At 54.1% G+C, this 20,720-nt stretch overlaps 2 protein-coding genes across 5 annotated transcripts; one reads left to right on the top strand and one right to left on the bottom strand.

The window, feature by feature from the left end:
• The first annotated feature begins 1,575 nt into the window (after positions 1-1,575).
• On the top strand, positions 1,576-10,950 carry XIRP1 (xin actin binding repeat containing 1). Of its 2 annotated transcripts, XM_084986517.1 has the most exons (3): positions 1,582-1,727; positions 4,829-8,174; positions 8,602-10,950. In XM_084986517.1, the coding sequence occupies exons 2-3, from the start codon at positions 4,833-4,835 to the stop codon at positions 8,608-8,610; spliced, it is 3,351 nt and encodes a 1,116-aa protein (XP_084842643.1). In that variant the 5' UTR covers positions 1,582-1,727; positions 4,829-4,832; the 3' UTR covers positions 8,611-10,950.
• Positions 10,693-17,787, bottom strand: LOC146397263 (uncharacterized). 3 transcript variants are annotated; one of them, XM_084987820.1, is made up of 2 exons: positions 17,385-17,523; positions 10,693-15,091 (listed from the first exon to the last, which is right to left on the bottom strand). In XM_084987820.1, the coding sequence occupies exon 2, from the start codon at positions 13,410-13,412 to the stop codon at positions 12,942-12,944; it is 471 nt and encodes a 156-aa protein (XP_084843946.1). In that variant the 5' UTR covers positions 13,413-15,091; positions 17,385-17,523; the 3' UTR covers positions 10,693-12,941. The 3 variants fall into 3 exon arrangements, 1 of the variants encoding a protein (XP_084843946.1); XR_014822765.1 differs by lacking the exon at positions 17,385-17,523 and adding an exon at positions 17,748-17,787 and having other exon boundaries at positions 14,850-15,091; XR_014822764.1 differs by lacking the exon at positions 17,385-17,523 and adding an exon at positions 17,623-17,700 and having other exon boundaries at positions 14,850-15,091.
• Between the last annotated feature and the right edge of the window lie 2,933 nt (positions 17,788-20,720).

The following is a 20,720-nucleotide window of genomic DNA, read 5'->3' as shown; positions in this document are numbered from 1 at the left end:
TCTCCATCCTAGAAGGCAGGCCCTAAGTCTCCTCTCTCCCAGCCTTCCCCAGGGAAAGCCAGGAGCCTGGGGGAGCAGACAGAGGGGCAGGAAAAGCAGGAAGAGGGAGGAGGCCAGGGAGCAGGGCTCCCAGATGCCCCTCTCTCCACCCCCAGGCCAATGTTGCCCTCCTGACATTGACTCAATGGAAAGAGTGAGCAGAGACTGGCAGCACTCCCTGGCACCAGAGGCAGGTGTGATGTCAGAAGGAAGCCCCTGTCCTGCCAGGTAGCAGAATGCACCTGCCTGGCCTTCAACATGGAGCCTGGGCCATATGCCTCCTTCACGTGTGCTCTTCGTGGTCCCCTGATGCCCCTCACCACACTGACCCCTTCTCGGCCTAAAGGTCAGGATCTCTCTGCCCACTAAGCCCCTTTGGCAGCAAAGGAGGGGCAGGCATGACACCCTCCCACTGCCCCCGTCACTTTGTCTGTGACTGGGAAGCTGATGACTCCAGGGTCAGAAATAACCCCAGAGTCAGCACTGTGTGCCACCCCTCCCCCCACCCCATTCCCAGAAAGCCTGGCCCCTGAGTCAGAGGCAAGAGCCTGAAAGTAAACAAGGACCCAGATAATCTGCTCTGAATGCCACAGAACCATTCTGTGGAATCCTCTGATAAATCGGGGACCTAGTGAAGAGCAGAAGCCCCGAAACACAGATGCCTTTCCCCCCAAACCAGCCACGCGCACTCAGGGCTGAATACACCTGCATCGTGGGGTGACGAGGGCTGGATAAGAGGGGGGATCTTTGGGAGTTCCCATCGTGACTCAGTGGTTAACGAATCAAACTAGGAATCATGAGTTTGCAGGTTCTATCCCTGGCCTTGCTCAGTGGGTTAAGGACCCGGCGTTGCCGTGAGCTGCGGTGTAGGTCGCAGACAAGGCTCAGATCTGGCATTGCTGTGGCTGTGGCTGTGGCTGGCAGCAACAGCTCGATTAGACCCCTAGCCTGGGAACCTCCATATGCCATGGGTACGGCCCTAAAAAGACAAAAAAAAAAAAAAAGAGAGAGAGAGAGGGGGGATCTTTAGTTCAGCAGGAGAGTCGGGGAGGAGGAAGGCTGGGCCTTGCTCTGAGGTAGCAGGCCGGGAACTGAGCAGGAGGGGCCCAGGCCTGCCCTCTGGGGGCCTCCAGGCTCTTGGCAAGGTGAACACACAGCCCACGTGAGGAAGAGTCAGAGGCCAGTCTGGAGTAGGGAGGTGGGGGGCTCCCAGGGTTAGGGCAGGGCCACCCAGGTGTCAGATGCCCCTCCATAATCATTCCCTCAAAATAGTCCGGGATGTCCACACCGCCATGGTGGCTGAGTCACTGACCCCGATCCTCAGATGAGACCTAGATGAATGAAGCTCTCCCTGCTCACTCCCCTTCCCCTCCCTAGCAGAAGAAACATGTAACTGATTCCCGGGATGGACACGTAACTTCCACAAGCCCTAAAAATAACTGAACCACTTCATACTCTGAACTTAGCCTCCCCCACCCGCCCCCACCTTGGCCCACCCCCTAACCAGCCAGATAAAGGCAGCTGCTGGGGCTGGCAGGGGACAGAGACCCAGAGCCTGGGCAGCGAGAAGGCACCTGGCCGAGCCAGCAGAGCACAACCAGCCCCAAACAACAACAAGAGGAACCACAGACCCTTAGGCCACACCTGCCGCAGACCCCACGCCCCCATCAGCCAAACAGGACCCTCAGGTAAGTAACTGGCCCCTTGTCTCTCCTAGCAAGGCTGGCTCTCCAGGCTAGGACCCCTCTGGACCCTCTCAGGCTAGTATTATTAGGGGCCACACACCGAAAGGCGGGTGAGTAGACGGGTCTGAAAGAAAGAATACACGAGGAAGTTAAGGGAGAGTTACCATGAGCCCCACAGGGGCTCTCGGGGTGACTGCCAAGGGCCTGAAGCCAGAAGAGGGGCAAGTTCCGGCCAGTCTGGCCTAATCCACAAAGGCTTTCAGGAGGAGGCAGTCTGAAGTTACAATTTTTAAAATACAGGTATGGCGCTCCTCAGGCTTCAGGGCTTCTTTCCAGGGAAGCCCCAGTGAGGCCCAGTGTCTGGAAGAAAGTGGAAGAGGAGGCGGGGGAGGACATGGGGGCTGGAGAGTGGGGAGCAGGCCGGACTCGGCACTGCCAGGACCAGCCCTGTGCCCAGCTGTTGCTAGAGAAAGTCTTGGCATATCTGGCCCCAGGAATGCTTCCCCAGGGCCGGCCTGAGCCCAGCTCCCCACATATCATGGCCCAGGACCTGGGGTGGGATGCAGATCATCATGTTGCCCAGTGGGAAAACCCTTGGGGAAAACCCTGGGGGCGTGCAGGGGGCGGGGGGCAAGCAGATCTGAGTCTGCCCAGGTATAGAGAGGCATGGAGGGGGCTGGGCTGAAAAAAGCAGACCTAGGGGCAAAAGTGGGGGTCACCCTAGGAGGCTGGCCCAGCCCTAAGAAGCTGAGCTCAGGGCCACCACTTGGGGCTCAGACCCTGCCCTAAGTCTGGTTCCATTTCTGAGTTCTGCCCTCACCCAACCCCTGCCTCTGCTTTTGAAGCCCCAGGAAACTCAGGGCAGATGGATGGGGTAGGGAGGTCTTACTACCACTTGGGGGAGCCTCCTAGGTCAGCTCCTTCCCCTCTTGGGGCCTGTTTCCCCATCCGAACAATGAGGGGTGGGGTGGCAGGGCTCAGTGACCTCTGAGGGTCCTCAGGTCTGCCATCCTTGTACTGTGATTCTGACGATGTATGCCCATAGCAGGGATTCTGGAGATTCCTGAGGGTGGGAGTGGGGTGAGGCTGATGGCCTGTACATGCCATCTGCTCAGACCACAATGGAGACAGGACAGGGAGGAAACGGGGACAGTCGAGGTTTCTCTTTGGCAGGGGATCCTCCTGAGAACGCAGACACTAAAGGAACTACCCAGAGTTTGTGGCGAGACTCGGGCTGCTGGCTTTAGGGTTCACCCTCCCTGGGGCGCTGATGCCTTTGGTGGGCACACTGGGGTGAGGGTGGGGCAGGGGCAGGGCTCAGTTCCCCCCTCCCTGGGGTAGCCATGAGGAGGAGGTCCTTCCCCCACTCCCAGAGCTCTTGGCTAGAGGAGGGTTCTGGCACCAGTGATCCTATAGGCCAGGGGCCTGATACCAGCTCAGAAGGCAGGGGACCCAGGGCAGGGAAGGAGATGAGGTGGGCTGAGGCTCCCAGAGTCCCACTGGCTGAGCCTGACCCCCCTCCCCCCACCCAGGTTGCCACACTGAGGCCAGGACCTTGGCTATATTTAGCAATGAGCCTGGAGCAGAGCAGTGGGTCAGGGGCAGCGAGAGGGGGGACGTGCTTCTCATTCTTTCCCCACTGGCCTCTGGGGACTGTTAGTACACCTGTCACAAGACAGATAAGACAGAGAGGACACAGACCAGAGGAGGGCTTGAGGGGCGGCAGGGGCAGTGGCGGAGGCAGTGCCTTGGTGAAAGCAGATGGGCTTCAAGAGAGAAAGAGGAGGAGCACAGGAGACTCGAGTTTGCACCCAACTGGGGACAAGGCCCCATGAGCGAGATGGGGGGCTATCTCTGCAGAAAAGCCCTTGGTCCCACTGCCTCCCCTCCCTGGGCTGTCACCCTCACACTCTCTTAGGGTGCCTGTTGGAGAAGAGAGGGACACCACAGATACTAAGAAATCTTCATACTACCTACCTATAGGGTCTAGGAACCCCGAGCTAGCACTGTCTGCCCCTCATTTGCCAAGATCCAACTCTGGGCCTGAGTTTCTTTGCCTTTAATTAAAAGTGGTTGCGGAGTTCCCGTCGTGGCGCAGTGGTTAACGAATCCGACTAGGAACCATGAGGTTGCGGGTTCGGTCCCTGCTCTTGCTCAGTGGGTTAACGATCCGGCATTGCCGTGAGCTGTGGTGTAGGTTGCAGACGCGGCTCGGATCCCGTGTTGCTGTGGCTCTGGTGTAGGCCGGCGGCTACAGCTCCGATTGGACCCCTAGCCTGGGAATTTCCATATCCCGCGGGAGCGGCCCAAGAAATAGCAAAAAAAAAAAAAAAAGTGGTTGGGCCAGAAGATCCTTGAGGTCCCTCTAACTCAGACCATCTGAGTCTTGGCACAGAAAACCCCTACTTAGAAGTCAGAATCGGGCTTTGCCTGACCACAAGAAACCCTCACTCAGCCTTGACTGCTTCCACTGTAGCAGGGCTGCTGGCCTCTGCTCTGCCTCCCTGGGCCTGGGGAAGTTTGAAGGGTTACATCAAGAGCTAAGGGCTGGGCAAGCCATCCCCCCAACTGGTGAAAGTGATAAGCACACCCTCTGGTGCTATGAAAGGAATTTCCTCTCCATGGGAAAATGTCACCACTTTAGGGACTTGCCTCTCCCTGGCTGGGACCCCTTAAATCAGAATTGCCCCCTGGCCACACTCACCTGGGAGTCTGCCAGGGAAAAACTGATTTTGGCAGAGGCAGGAGAGGATGGGGCATGTCCATTTCCCCCTCATGGAGGTTTGGGTATCCCTTGTGGGGCTGGAGGACAGAGCCTCAAACCCAGCAACGCCCTACTTGTTCCCTAGCAACCCAGGTGATTCTGGGGAAGCAGGGACCCACCATGATGGATGGTTCCATGTGCCTCAAGTTCAACAGCTTGTCACCACGCAGGTGGCAGGCAGAAAGCCAGGTGAGGTCTGAAAAGGGAAGAGAGTACCTAAGCACATGCCACCCCAGGGCTACCCTTTCCGGGGCCCTGCTCGCTGCCATTTCTCTCAGCAACCGGCCTGCATCCCAAGTAAATCCCCCGCCCCATCCTTATCTCTGTGCCCTCTCTGCAGAAGGATGGCTGACACCCAGACGCAGGTGGCCCCAAAACCAACCATCCCAGTGGCAACTGCAGAGGACCTGCCCTTCCCTCCCCCACCTGCCCCTGAGGATCTGCCGCTGCCACCACCCAAGGAGTCCTTCTCCAAGTTCCACCAGCAGCGACAAGCCAGTGAGCTCCGCCGCCTCTACAAGCACATTCACCCCGAGCTCCGCAAGAATCTGGCTGAGGCCGTGGCTGAAGACCTGGCTGAGGTCCTGGGTTCCGAGGAGCCCACCGAAGGTGATGTCCAGTGCATGCGCTGGATCTTTGAGAACTGGCGGCTGGATGCCATTGGGGACCATGACAGGCCACCTGCCAAGGAGCCGGTGCCTGGTGGCAACGTTCAGGCCACCTCCCGAAAATTTGAAGAAGGATCCTTTGCCAACAGCATAGACCAGGAGCCAGCTAGACCTCAGCCATCCCGAGGGGATGTCCGTGCAGCCCGCTGGCTGTTTGAGACAAAGCCGCTGGATGAGCTGACAGGCCAGACGGAGGCACCGGAGGCTCCAGTGAAGGAGCCTGAAGCCAGTGGCGATGTCCAGGGTACTAGGATGCTCTTTGAGACACGGCCACTGGACCGCCTAGGCTCTCGTCCCTCCATCCAGGAACAGAGCCCCTTGGAGCTACGCTCAGAGATCCAGGAGCTGAAGGGTGATGTGAAGAAGACGGTGAAGCTGTTCCAAACAGAGCCACTGTGTGCCATCCAGGACGCAGAGGGCGCCATCCATGAGGTCAAGGCCGCCTGCCGGGAGGAGATCCAGAGCAATGCAGTGAGGACTGCCCGTTGGCTCTTCGAGACCCAACCTCTGGACGCCATCAACCGGGACCCCAGCCAGGTGCGGGTGATTCGGGGGATCTCCCTGGAGGAGGCAGCCCGGCCTGATGTTAGCGCAACTCGCTGGATCTTTGAGACACAGCCCCTGGATGCCATCCGGGAGATCTTGGTGGACGAGAAGGACTTCCAGCCATCCCCAGATCTTATCCCTCCTGGCCCAGATGTTCAGCAGCAGCGGCACCTGTTTGAGACCCGACCACTAGACACTCTCAAGGGGGAAGAGGAGGCTGAAGCAGAGGTCCCACCCAAAGAGGAAGTGGTCCCTGGTGATGTCCGCTCCACCCTGTGGCTATTTGAGACAAAGCCCCTGGACACACCTAGAGACAAGGTCCAAGTGGGCCACCTGCAGCGAGTGGGTCCCCAGGAGAGTAAGGGGTTCACACGTGAGCATCTATCCAGCGATGGCTCCTCAGCGCTGCCCCTCTCTCAGTGTGCGCCCCAAGGGGATGTGGTGAAGGGGGATGTAAAGACCTTCAAGAATCTTTTCGAGACCCTTCCCCTGGATAGCATCGGGCAGGGTGAAGCTTTGGCCCATGGGAATGTAAGCAGAGCAGAAGGAACTGATTCTGCTGAGCAGTCCCAAGACATAGGGTCCCCAGTGTACGCCCTGCAGGATGGCAAAGGCCACCTTCATGCCCTGACATCCGTCAGCAGAGAGCAGGTCGTGGGAGGTGATGTGCAGGGCTACAGGTGGATGTTTGAGACACAGCCCCTAGACCAACTAGGTCGAAACCCCAGTACCGTCGACGTGGTGCGGGGCATCACCCGGGAGGAAGTGGTGGCTGGAGATGTGGGCACTGCCCGGTGGCTCTTTGAGACTCAGCCCCTGGAGGTAATCCACCAACGGGAGCAGCAGGAACGACAGGAAGAGGAAGGAATGCCTCCGGGAGGCCCTCAGCCTGAGGCACCCCTCAAGGGTGATGTGCAGACCATCCGCTGGTTGTTCGAGACGTGCCCAATGAGTGAGTTGGCCGAGAAGCAGGGGTCAGAGGTCACAGATCCCACAACTAAGGACAAGGCACGGTCCTGCACCTGGATGTTCATGTCCCAACCCCCAGCCAGGCCAGAAGTTTCCCAGGAGCAGCACCTTCAGGTTAGCCAGGTCCAGGCTGGGGAAAGACAGACAGACAGACACGTCTTCGAGACCGAGCCTCTGCAGGGCTCAGGCCGTCCCAGTGGAAGAGGGCTGATACGATACTGCAGCAGAGTGGACATCCCTTCAGGGCAGGTGTCTCGCCAGAAGGAGGTTTTCCAGGCCCTGGAGGCAGGCAAGAAGGAAGACCAGGAGTCCAGGGTCATCCCTGAGCCCATTCCAGTGGGCTCTGTGCACAAGTTCACTTGGCTCTTTGAGAACTGCCCCATGGGCTCCCTGGCAGCTGAGAGTATCCAAGGGGGTAACTTCCAAGAGGAGCAACCTGTGGGCTCCTCGGCCGACAGAGCTCTAGAGAGACAGGAGACTGCAGCCGAGGGGACCCTGCGGACTCTGCATGCCACACCTGGCATCCTGCACCATGGAGGCATCCTCATGGAAGCCCGAGGGCCAGGGGAGCTCTGCCTGGCCAAGTACGTGCTCCCAGGCCCGGGGCAGGGCAGTCCCCAGGTTCGGAAGGAGGAGCTGGTGTTTGGCGAGCTTCCCAGGATCATTCGCCAAGTGCTGCGCCGGCCAGACATAGACCAGCAGGGGCTGCTGGTGCAGGAGGACCCAATGGGCCAGCTTCAACTCAAGCCGCTGAAACTGCCAGCACCAGGCAGCAATGGGAACCTTGAAGACATGGACCTTGAGTTCCAGCAGTTGCTGGCTTGTGGCCTTGGGACCTCGGTGGCGAGGACTGGGCTAGTGATGCAAGAGACAGAGCAGGGCCTGGTGGCACTGACTGCCTACTCTCTGCAGCCCCGGCTAACCAGCAGGGCCCCGGAGAGGAGCAGTGTGCAGCTGCTGGCCAGCTGCATAGACAAAGGAGACCTGAGCAGCCTGCATAGCCTGCGGTGGGAGCCCCCGGCTGACTCAAGTCCAGAGCCAGTCAGTGAAGGGGCCCAGAGGCTGCCCCCAACAGAGAGCATCATCCATGTCCCCCCACTGGACCCCGGCATGAGGATGGAGAATCTGAGGAGACCGGGAGCCACCCCCTGCCCCCCACAGGCCACGGGAAAGGCAGTCCCTCTGGCTGGGGCAGAAAAGCAGGAAAGCAGGTGCACGGGACAGAAAGGGATGGCAGCTTTGGGAAAGTCAGAAGGAGCCACCACTGTGCCCCCAGGGCCTGGGGCCTCAGACCTCCAGGCTGCTATGCAGAGTCTGCGGACAGCAACAGCCGAAGCCCAGAGCCTGCACCAGCAAGTTCTGAGCAAGCACAAGCAGGGCCCTGCCCCTGGAGTTGCCTCTACACCCACTCAGAATGGTCTTCAGCAAGCCACTGGGACTGCCCAGAGTAACACCAAGCTTATGGCGGGAGGTGACCCCAGGATCCCAGCAGCCCCTGGAAAGGTCAGTGGGGAACAGAAAGCACTACCTGGAGAGCTGCCTGGGGGGTGGGTGACTATTCAGGATGGCATCTACACTGCTCACCCTGTGAGGACCTTTGACCCACCTGGGGGTGTCCGGCCTTCTGAGAGAGGACCCCTGCCAAGGGGCAGGGAGACTGCCCCCACATCCCAGCCTCCCAGCCCATTCTTGGAAGGCCCAGTTCAGAGTCTCAGGCCTGAGCAAGAGGAGCCTGGGGGCTACACACAGAAGGCCTGGGAGCCTCCAGAGAAGGTGATGGCAGAACATGGCCCAGGGGGCCTCCGAGCTCCAGAGACCACCCTGAAGGCTGCCCCTTTAGCCCACCACACACTGGCCTCTGGGCCTGGGGCTGCAGGTGCCAGCCTGCACTCCCATAATGCCTCTGTTCCTCCTCCTCCTCTTCTCCCAGCTGCTGTGACGAGACCTGACTTTCCAGCCCGAGCTGGCCATGATGAGGACTCCAGCCAGCAGGCCTCCAAGCCCCCACAGGACCCCCTTCTCTACTCCCACAGCAGCCCTGCTGGCCAGAGAAGCCCTGGGGAGTCACAGGCAAAGACCCTGAAACTGGAGCCCACTACATGCCCAAGGAAGAAGCCCCAGCTGCCCCCCAAACCTGCACACCTAAGCCAGATCCCTCTTCCTCACTGGCTGCCCAAGCCCTTAGCCCCGTCTCCCAGCACCTCTAAGGAGGAGGGGCAAGGAAAATGCAAACAAGGTGAGACTGGTACAGCTGACCATGATACCCAGCCAGCCAAGGCCCCCACCACTGCAGGCCAGGGCTGCATACCTCTGGCTAGATGCCCCACTGGACAGAGCCCACCCAGCCCCCCATATGGCCCCAGCACCACAGCCTTCAAGCCCACCAAGAGCCAAGCTATGAGCAGCAACAACCAGAGCCCTGAGTCCCCCAAGCTTTCAGCTCCCGGAAGTGACCCCACCTCACTGCAGCAAGGCCTCAGCTCCCCAGGAGAGAAGTGCATGGATGGCTCCCAGCAAGCAGCCCCTAGAAGTCCTGAGATCCTGCAGGGAAGCCAGCAAGAGCTCCAGGGCCTCCTGAGTCAAGTGCAAGCCCTGGAGAAGGAGGCCAAAAGCACTGTGGATGTGCGGGCGCTTCGGAGACTCTTTGAGGCTGTGCCCCAGCTGAGAGGGGCCCCTCCAGCTCCCGCTGCCCTCCACAAGCCCGAGGCCTCTGTGGAGCAGGCCTTTGGGGAATTGACGAGGGTCAGCACGGAGGTGGCCCTGCTGAAGGAACAGACCCTGGCCAGGTTGCTGGACATTGAGAAGGCCGTGCACAAGGCCCTCAGCTCCATGTCTAGCCTCCAGCCTGGGACTAACACCAGGGGCCATCCCCAGGGACCCCCAAAGGACCATAGTACCCACAAGGTCAATGTCTCAGACAGCAGTAGAGCTAGGCCCAACTGCCCAAGCCAGGAGGTCGGGGGTCCAACTGAAGTTCGGAGCCAAACCGATGGTACATGCCCTACTGAGATCTGGAGTCAAGCCAAGGTCAGAAGTCCCACTGAGGCAAGAAGTCAAACAGCCCTGCCCACCTCTACCACCAGGAGGCTGGACACATTGAGAGAAGATTGGGGCCTCCCTCGAGTATTACCTCCCAGCAGACATTCACCCTCCTCCCCAACCTTCATCTCTATCGAGTCAGCCACAAGGAAACTTCCAGAGGCTCCCAGACCTCAGGGCAGCCCTGAGGTCTCAGTGAAAAGCACACACCTCAGCCAGGATGTGGGCCAAGCTCAGCTCCACCAGAAAGATGTCCAGGACAAGGCCAGGAAGAGGGAGGCCACCGAGTGCTCTGGACAGCCCCAGCCTGCTCCTGCCTCAGCCAGCCCCCTGCCCACTGGGCGGCAGAAGAGCATTCTGGAGCTGCAGACTGGGCCAGGTGGCTCCCAGTGCTACAGAGCCACAAGAACTGTGAATGAGCAGCATGAGAGGGTGAACCAGTGTGGGAACACAGCACTCACATTCCCCACCATGGTCACGGAGCCCACAGAGCTAACCAAGGGCCCAGACCCCCACCTCGGGCTCCACACCTCCCCCTTGATGAGGCAGTTCCTGCGCAGCCCAGCCGAGCTCAGCGGGGGCCTGGCAGAAGCAGGGATGGCGCCTATGCCCTGCAGCCACTTCCAGCCAGCAGCTCAGTGAGCCCCTCAACCTCCCACCACCACCTCCCACCCATCCCCCGGGCTCCGGACGGAGGTGGGTGCCTACCTTTTGCACACGTGAGGAAAGGACCAAGAAGAAAAGGCATCTGCTGAGATTGTGGGCAGTTTCTTTTTCATCGGTTCCGTCCATCATCTGCATTCTTGCAAAAGAGGGAAAAGAAAACTGCAAAGATGCTCCCTGAGTTGCCCAAGCACAGGAACAGGACGGGGGCTTATGGCTACCAGTGGAGGCTATGATATGTACAGACAGGCGTGCCAACACCAGTGAGTCTGCAAGCCACTACGGGAGACAGTCCTTGAGTCACCCTCCACTTTCAGCCTTTTTTTCTTTTACTATGAGTCTTCTCCTCCTTAATTCCTGGAGAGAAGAAGGACAGCTGGACAAGGGATTGGTCTCTGTTTCACATTGATCCTAGGGCCCCTTCATCACCATCTTCACTGCTCCAAAGCTCACACAGAAAAGGCTGGCAATCAGCAATGTCCCTAGAACCCAAAGCTTCCCTCCACCCCCACTACCCCTCACTCTGCCCCTCAAAAGGGAAGGACACGGTCTGAATAAACCCAAGTTTTATTCCCTCCTCCTTGTGTCTGAGTGTGTATCTGTCCCAGAGTCTTGGTTCTCACTATGAGAAGGAAAACATCCACATCTCCAGGTGCCCCGTTTTCCTGGCAACAGTAGTACTGGAAGGCTCTGAAAATCCACTCCTTCCTCTACCATCTTGGTTGGGAACCAGAAAGGCCTAACTGTCCCCCATTCTCTTTGCTCTCTACACCACCACACATACATACCATGCTGCCCCTCTACACCTGGCTTCCCCCTGGAGGTTTTGAACATCACCCCAGAGGGGAATTTGAACAGACTCCTGCTCCAGAGTGGAAGAACGGCCCTGCCAGGCCCAGGAAGGAGGAAGGGCCATAAGCCAGGAGAACTCCAGTGGCCAAGAGAGCTGGGCCACTTCCTCCTGGTCAAGCCAGGTGCAATGTGCAGAGCAGGGGTTCCTGGGAAGGGGAGAGCACACACCCGGAACTGGAGAGCCAGAATGAATTGGTGAAGGGCCCTTTCCACACTTTCAAAAAGCACTGAGCGCCTCCAGCCTGCCAGGCTTGTTCTAGGCAGCAAGGGACACAGAGGTGAGGTCTAATAGGGTCAGTCTCTCAGGGAAATGACTTTCTAGAATAAAGAGGCAGAAAGACCATGAATAAACAGGAAAAAATTCAGATCAGGAATACAGGTGATGCACCTGACTAGGCCACTCTCCATTTGGGGATAGAAGTCTTAAAACATGATGATGTGACAGTGATAGGTGAGTGCCTTATAGAATGTGGCTAAGGCAGACCTTTTCACCTGAGATCTGAATAACAAAAAGCAAATTATGGGAAAATTAGGGGGAAGCATCTGCTAGGAAAGGGGAGAGCACAGACAAAAACCCAGAGATGGGAGTGAATGTAGTTTCTGGATTTCCTAGATACCCATCCAAAAAGGAAGGGGCTTTACCACTTACAGGGGTTACTCCCCCAATACACACAACCTGCCCCCCACAAAGTTAGATGGGAACTTGTGCACACTTTGCTTCAGTTGAACAGGTAGACTCCCACCCAAGCACCAGCCCAGGGCTCAGCCCGCCACACCCCTCTCAGCTCCCTCATTGCCCGATCCACTGGCAGATGGGTTCCCCTGGGGCAGCAGAGCTGCGAGCTGGAAGCAGCCTGTACTCTGGAAGACTGTGGTGTGTGGAAGCAATTAAGATAGCAAATCTACCTACCTGGGCCTATTACACATATCGCTATAACCCCCTCAGCACATGTCCCCCTCCTCTACTGGCTGTGGAATCTCACTTGATTACAGGGCCCGGCAGCTAATAATATGACTGTTCTTGGTGTTCTCATTTGTATGGGCATGATCATATTGTGAAAATTAAATGAATTAATATACGTAAAGTGCTTGGAGCTATGCCCAGCATCTAGAACACAAGGATGTTCACTTTTAGTCTTGTAATTATTAGCTTTAATCTCTTTTCTCACCTCCAGGTGGAGTCCCTGACTTGTGCATCTCAGTAATCTTACCGTTTATCGTAAGTGTCTAGAAGGCACTGCATAAATGGCAAATAAATGAACACATAGATGAATGAAATGATTCAGTGAATTCACTGATTCATCCAGCTAATATTTACTGAGCACGTACTTCTTGCCAAATTCTGTCAGGGTGCTGAGAATAGAGATGAACATGGCAGAATATATCCCGGACTTCGTGGAATTTAGGGAGGACAGTAATTTATAAGCGGAGAAGATAATTTTAGAAAGGAGAGGTACTGTGAAGGAAATAAAGCCAAGATCAGTCCACGAGAAGACAGTTGGCAGTTACTTTAGCTCAGATGGCTGGGGAAGCATCTCGGCAGAGGTGACCTGAATGACAGAGGAGTCAGTTCTAATGGCTAGAGGTGGTAGCCTAGTGGAAGAGTTGGGAGAGGCTGGTAGGCGGGTGGTGAGCGCGCACCAAGGAGAGCTGAGGCCGCTCATTGCGGCCTGGCCCAGTGCCCTGCACACCTGCTGTCACACCTGCCGCCTAGACCTAGGCGGTGCCTCTCCCCTCGCGGGGAAGGGGCGGGGCTTGAAGCAGTGCCGGCCGGAGGCGGAGTTTAAGGCGCCCAAGCCACGCCCCGGCGCCCGGAGTAGGCGTGTTCCCATCCGCTGTCGCCAAGGTGACGATGACGTTACCCAGGCTGCCTGGTTCAGAATGTTTCCGGCTGTGGTAGCCGTTGCTTGGAAACACCCGGCAGGCTCGCAGCCAGGGGCCGGCTCTGCACTGCAGACGCTGGACGCCAGTACGCGCCGTCCTGGCCGGCCCTTGCTCGGAGCCGCCCTCCCGGATTCCAGAAGGATGCCGGTTCCGGTCCTCACCCAAGTCGCGGCCTCGCCCCGGGATCGTCCCTCCAGCCGGCGCCTCTCCCTTCTCCTTAATCCTTGTCACTGTCTCCGTTTCCTGAATTTGTCTACCAGTCCCCATCTTCACCGCCATCACCCTGCCCAGGACACCATCCATTCCCCCTTTCCTGGACCACTGCCATAGCCTCCTAAGTGGTCTGCATTCCTTTGCCCTGTCTTTACAGGCTGTCTCCACCTGGTACCTAAAGCTCTTATCAAAAGTTTATCAGACCAAGTCACCCCCGTATGACACCCTCCACAGGCTTCCCAGCTCACCCAGTCTGAAATCTAACTCTTCTTAGCGGACTGTAAGACCAGAAAGACTTGCCTCTGCCGTCCAACTTAATTGCCCTACTCTCCTCCTCACTCAGATCCCCCTAGTTACACTGGCTTTCCAGATCTTCTCAGAACACACCAAGCTGATTCCTGCCTCAAGACAGCCTTTGCACTTGCTGAACCCTCTCTGCCTGCAAGTCCCTTCTCGGTGCTCTTTAGTGGCTGGGCTCCTTCTCTTTCAGATCCCAGTTCAAATGTCTCTCCAGCATGGTCTTTCCTAATCCATACCTCCCCTGCGTCCCCCCACCTATCCCAACCACCAATCCTACTCCCCCATCTGTAGAGGTCTTCCTCCAAATTATCCTGTGGGGTTTTTGTTTTTTTTTTTTTTTTCCTGAAGACAATATGAAATTATCTTGCTCACATATTTGCTTGTTTAACGTCAGTGTTCTGGATGCTATTCTTGCACAGCAAACCACCTAAAATCTAGTGGTTAAAAAAAATGTGGAGTTCCCACTGCGGGGCAGGGGGTTAAGAATCCAACTGCACTGTACAGCAGAATTTGACAGAACATTGTAAATAAACTATAATTAAAAATTTTTTTAAAAATAGAATCTGACTGCAGTCGCTCAGGTCCCTGCAGAAGTGCAGGTTCTATCCCTGGCCTAGCACAGTGGGTTAAAGCATATGGTGTTGCCACAGCTGCAGCTGGGATTCAATCCCTGGCCTGGACACATCTGTATGGCTGCCCGGGTGTAGCCATAAAAAAAACAAAACAAGATGCAAACTATTGCATTTGGAGTGGATAAGCAATGAGATTCTGCTCTACAGCACAGGGAACTATACCTAGTCACTTATGATGGAACATGATGGAAGATAATGTGAGAAAAAGAATGTGTATATATATATGCGTGTGACTGGGTCCCTTTGCTGTACAGTAGAAATGTACAGAACACTGTAAACCAACTATAACAGAAAAAAATAAAAATCATTAAAAATATTTAAAGAAAAAAAATAAGTGTAATTATACAATGATCGACTCAATGATAATAAAATACTATCCTAACAGTGAAGAGAAAAAACAAAACAAACAAAAAACCATTTTATGATGTCCATGAGTTCTGTGGGTCAGGAATTTGGACAGAACACAGTAGGAATGGCTTATCTCTGTGCCATGATGTGTGGGGCCTCAGCTGGGAAGTCACAAAGGCTGGGGGTAATTTGACAGCTAGGGTCTGCAAACATCTGAAAACTCACTCATTCAAATGTCTGGCAGTTGATGCTGGCTGTAGACTGGGACCTCAGCTGGGATGTCAGCCAGAACACATACGCATGGCCTCTCCGTGTGGTCTGGGCCTCCTCACAGTATGGTAGTCTCAAAGAAGTTGGACTTCCTGAATTTCATCTCAAGATTCCAAAGGCATGTGTCCCAACTAAAAAGGCAGAAAGTGTATTGCCTTCTATGATCTAGCCTCGGAAATCACACAAAATTACTTCTGCTGCATTCTGTGAATCACAAGTCTGCAAAGATTGAATGGAAGGGGTATTAGACACCTTTTGATGAGGAAAAGGCAGCATTCTAGAACATGTAGCCATCTTTGGAAAGTGCCATCCCCACTGCCAAGTCTTTCGCCACTGGAATATCATCTCCATGGCAACCACTTCTCATTTGTTAATTGTTGCATCTCCAATGCCTAGGATGGTACAAATGTACATAGTAGGTGCTCAATCTTACTAGGTGTTTTAGAGTGAACACTAAGAAGGTTTGTCTTTCAAGGAGTCATTTGAACCCAGTTCTTCAATGCTTAAGTACAGTTCCTAGAGTTCCAGTTGTGGCTCAGCAGAAATGAATCTGACTAGTATCCGTGAGGATGCAGGTTCGATTCCTAGCCTCACTCAGAGAGTTAAGGATCCAGCATTGCCATGGGCTGTGGTGTAGTCACAGATGCAGGTCAGATCCCGAATTGCTGTGGCTGTGGCGTAGGCCAGCAGCTACAGCTCTGATTCGACCCCTAGCTTGGAAACCTCCATATGCTGTGGGTGTAGCCCGAAAAAGACACACAAAAAATTCTGTTAAGTATAGTTTCTGCCCTAACCCTTGATTTTGGCCTGGTCTGCTCTGGAGGAAGCCCAGTGTTTGCATTGGAAGGTGGGAGTCAAGTTTTTTGTTTGTTTTTTGTTTTCTGGCAGAAATTGGAGGGTGGGGGAGAAAGGGCAGTTACTTGGGATTAAGAAACCCATAGCCAAATGAGACTCTGGAACAGTGTTCTACTGTAAGGGGTGTTGAAAACCCAGTCTGTTTTTTCTCATCCTAGACTCTAGAAATGTCCAGGTGAGGATTGTGGTTTTGTCCTCTGGGCCATGGGGAGCAGGAAAGCAGCCTAATGGGAATGGAGCTTTGGAGAGGTGCCTCAGGCAGCACAGAGAGGGTTGCATTAGCTACAGGAGCCATTGCAGAGATCTGGGCAAGAGGTAGCCTTGAAACAGCCCACATTTCTATTAAGGCACAAAAACTCTCCCTGGTTTGTGACTTACTGAAGGACCTTCCATTTGATCTTCCTGAAGTCCTAAGGCCTGCACAGTTTCCCCTCTTGTTTTCTCCTCTAGGAAGGGAGAGCCAGAGAAGGCAGCTCAGGCTTCTCCCAGCCCCACCTCCTCTCATCAACCAATGGCTTCCCTTACCCCCTCCCTTCTATCTCCACTGTGGCTCACAAAGAGTTTGAATGTCATCCTCGCAACAGCCAACCCAATGCCCTTCCCACCTCCAGTGCCACCCCCAAACTGTCAATCCTGCAGTCCAGCCCTGCAGTGGCTCCACACCACCTCCACCATAAAATCTACACTCCTCAGGTCATTCAAGCCCCTTATTGTACAGCTGCAACCTGTGTTTATAACCTCTCCAGCTCCATTCTTCCAGGTCCTTTAATGCTCTATCCAGGCTGTGTCGCACAACCCTGGCTTTGTCCAGGGCCAGCAAGAATGGATGGAGCCTCAGGTCTACAATACTTCAGAGGCCCATGAAAATGTTTTAACTTCTCTTAAAATCAGAAGAAAAAAAATTCTAGGTAGAAGAAAATGGCTTAATATATAACATTAACACATTCATCTTTCACCACAGTTATAAAATACATTTTTTTTTTTTTTAGGGCCGCACACATGGCATATGGGGGTTCCCAGGCTAGGGGTTGAATCAGAGCTACAGCTACCAGCTTACACCACCCACAGTAACGCCAGATCTGAGCCGCATCTGCGACCTACACCTCAGCTCACGGCAATGCCAGATCCTTAATCCACTGAGCAAGGCCAGGGATAGAACCCGAAACCTCATGGTTCCTAGTTGGATTTGTTTCTGCTGCTAGATGCATGGGGTAGTTCCCGAGAGGAAGAATCAAACCTGCCACTGCAGTGAAAACTGTCAGATCCTTAACCTGCTGAGCCACAAGGGAAATCCCTATATTCTTAAAATATTTTTTTAAGGAGGAAGGAACCCATGAAGGCCAAAGTGCCAAGGGCTTGCAAGAGTCTTAATGCAGCCCCCTTATTTCCCCCTGTTGTCATTTCTGGAATACTTGATGTTGAAGACACCTCTTTGCGAGACAGCCTCTTTCTGAGGCAACCTCTTCAAGGAAACAAAAGTCACGGAGAGTGTCCTTCTCTGACTTCTTAACCTTACCGCAGTTCCGTAGCTTGGAAAAACGCCTTTGCCACCTTTCCATTTTGTGAGTCCCCTCCCCCACCCCTTCACTGCCGGTACCTGCTACTCACGGATCCCCACACACCCTTCATCTCAGTCTTAATGGTACCCGCTCCCCACCTGTGGCACAGGTGCCAAATCAGATGACTCCCTAACTTTGGAAGAAAACTCTGGCAGAGGCTCAGCCTGGCAACACTCCGCCAATTGCCCCCGGTTCCAAACTGGGAGCTACAGACGCGGGGGTACTCCGACCCGGCGAGGAGCGCGTGCGCGACTGCGCGACTGAGGGCCGAGGGGGCGGGGCCTCGGGTCTCGGGGGGCGGCAGCTCAGCCTCGAGCCGCTGCCAGCTCCACCTACCCGGATCAGAAGGAGGAAGCTGGCTCAGCGCGGCCGTTCCCTCCCTCCAGCCTCCAGGAGCTCCGCCCCTCCCTCGACGCAGCCTCCTACTTCTCCCCTACCGCCTCCCCCGTTAGTTTTCTTACGAAAAAGTGCGGCTGAAAATTCCCAGAAGGTCCCGGATGTGAAGTCATCCCCGTGAGGTCACCGAGCTTGGTTCCAGGAATCTGAAGTTTATGGGGGAGGAAGGAAAGCGCCGAAAACAAGGGAGCCGGGGAAACGAAGGAGCCGTGGGTGTTGTCGGCTGGCTCCCTGGCTCCGCTGAGTCCGACGCTCCGTCTCCAGCCGGGTAGTCTGACCCCAGGAGAGGTTCGATGAGAAAAGATGCTTCACTTCTTGCATAGTATAGAAATGCCAATTGAAACCAATATACTGATCCAAAGAGTATTTATAGCCACTGTTGGGGAGCGAGGTAGGGTGGAAGAGAATGGGAGAACAATTTGGTAATAGGACCAGAATTTTATTTATTTTTATGGTTTTACCTTGTGGCATAAGGAAGTTCCCAGGCTAGGGATTGAATCGGAGCCCTACGCCACAGCACCGCGCCAGATCCGAGCCGCGTCTGCGACCTACACCACGGTCAGGGCAAGGACGGATTCTTAACCTACTGAGCAAAGCCAGGGATCGAACCAGCAACCTCATGGTTACCAGTCGGATTCATTTCCTATGCGTCACGGATGGGAACTCCCAGGATCACAATTTTAAATAAACATCCTCTGACCCAACAACTGCACATGTAGTATGCACTAGCACCTTTTCTAACTTACCTTGGAAATCACACTGTATCACTTTTTCCACATTTTGTTTATTACACGTGGTTAAGGCTGGCCTATATGCGAGGAGGAAGGAATTAGATTCCACCTTTTGATAAGAAGAGTGCGAAAGAATGTGCACCCAAGGAAGTTCCTGCCATATCGGGTTAAGGATCCAGCAGCATTACTGCAGCTGTAGCTTAGGTCGCAGCTGCACCTGCTATTCGACTTCTGGACCTTCAGTATAGTCCGGTCTGTATGCGGGTGGGGAGTGGGTTGGGGAATGTGCAGACATGTTTTAAACCATCACTAGGTTATTATTTTGGCCTCTTAGTATACTCTAGCTTCTAGTAAGTTAATTATCTTAGTAACTTACTAGCTTCTAGTAAGTTAATTATCTCACTTCTTACCTTTCAGCTCCAGCTGGGAGGTCAGAACTCCATTGAATTTGGTAAGGTCCCGCCCCCTCACCTCTCCCAGTGAACCGAGGGCCCTGTTCACTGAAGACCTCAGTAGACGGTATAGAAATGAATTTACTCTTGCAGGAGCTGGCCCTGGACATTGTGCTCCTGTTTATTGGATGACATCCCTGTTGGCCCCATAGAAACCACCATCAGAACATGGGAGAATTGTGAGTGTGAGAGGATAGGAGTAGAGCATGGCAGGGTCCGCTACATAGACAAGCAATTTTGTTCACAAATGTTTTATAAATGTGAAATCAATGATCATTTCCACAGAAATACCATCATCACGGCCTGTAGGTGCACCTGTACTACCAGAAGTGAACTGGCTCTTTCAGGTCAGCTCATAGTAAAGAGAATGCCATTGATTGTAGTTCAACTTGCTAAGAGAGTTCCACACCATTTTCATGTGATTGTTTACATGTGTTTTTCCTTCTTCTTTTTGTCTTTTTAGGGCCACACCCTCTGCATATGGAGGTTCCCAGGCTAGGGGTCAAATCGGAGCCATAGCTGCTGGCCTACGCCACAGCCACAGCAACATGGCATCTGAGCCACATCTTCAACCTACACCACAGCTCATGGCAATGCCAGATCTTCAACCCACTGAATGATGCCAGGGCTCAAACCTGCATTCTCATGGATACTAGTTGAGTTCGTTAACCCTGAGCCATGACGGGAACTCCTTATTTCCATTTTATTGTTAATGTTATATGACAGTATGGCCCCAAATCATAAAAATGGATCAGTAGTTCCAAAGAAGTTCATTAAAGCATAAAAGTAATATCGAAAATAGCTGTAATATGAAACATGATCGCATATACCAGGGTAAATGAGTTTGTAGAATGAGATAATTTTACATAAACAGAAAAAAAAATGTGACTCAGAAAGACAGATATGGGAATTAATATTAGAAAATGGGATTTTGTTAGTTGGTAAGTATTTCCTCTAGTCCTGAAGGCATCATCTCTTATGAAACTTTGCCAAATAGTGGCAGGAAGCCCACTGAGACTTTTGCATCCTCTTCACGTCGGAGCCTGTAAACTAGTTAGAAAACCAATGAAGTCTTTCCATGATATGGGCAAAATGATAATGTCCAATATGATTAAGATGCATTTGTCACTAAAGACAGAGAAAAGATCAAAACAAGAAAGGCATCATTAAAACTGTCCCACTTGGGGGAGTTCCCGTCGTGGCGCAGTGGTTAACGAACCCGACTAGGAACCATGAGGTTTCGGGTTCGGTCCCTGCCCTTGCTCAGTGGGTTAACGATCCGGCGTTGCCGTGAGCTGTGGTGTAGGTTGCAGACGTGGCTCGGATCCCTCGTTGCTGTGGCTCTGGCGTAGGCCGGTGGCTACAGCTCCGATTCAACCCCTAGCCTGGGAACCTCCATATGCCGCTTGAGCGGCCCAAGAAATAGCAACAACAACAACAACAAAAAAGACAAAAGACAAAAAAAAAAAAAGAAAACTGTCCCACTTGGGAGTGCATGTTGTGGCTCAGTGGTAATGAACCCAACTAGTATCCATGAGGATACAGGTTCCATCCCTGGCCTCTCTTGGTGGGTTAAGGATCTGGCATTGCCATGGCTCAGATCCTGTGTTGCTGTGGTCACCAGCTGTGGTGTAGGCTGGCAGCTGCAGCTCTGATTCAACCCCTAGCCTGGTGACTTCCATATGCCATGGGTGAGGCCCTGAAAAGCAAAAAAAAAAAAAAAAAAAAAAAATCAACTTACAGTGAAAACCAATACAATCCAAACTATGACATGTAAATTCAGTCATAGGCTACTGAGGAAAACCAGAGCAAGCTCCTGGCAAAGTTACTTTATTAAACAACACTTTGATGTCAC

This window comes from Sus scrofa, chromosome 13 (genome assembly GCF_054392235.1).
Source record: "Sus scrofa isolate SSC_HxYL_T2T_F1_AM1 chromosome 13, Sscrofa_HxYL_maternal_Yorkshire_Landrace_v2.0, whole genome shotgun sequence".
Lineage (NCBI taxonomy): Eukaryota > Metazoa > Chordata > Mammalia > Artiodactyla > Suidae > Sus > Sus scrofa.
Note: the sequence above shows the minus strand (reverse complement) of the source record. Positions and strands in the feature narration are given on the sequence as shown.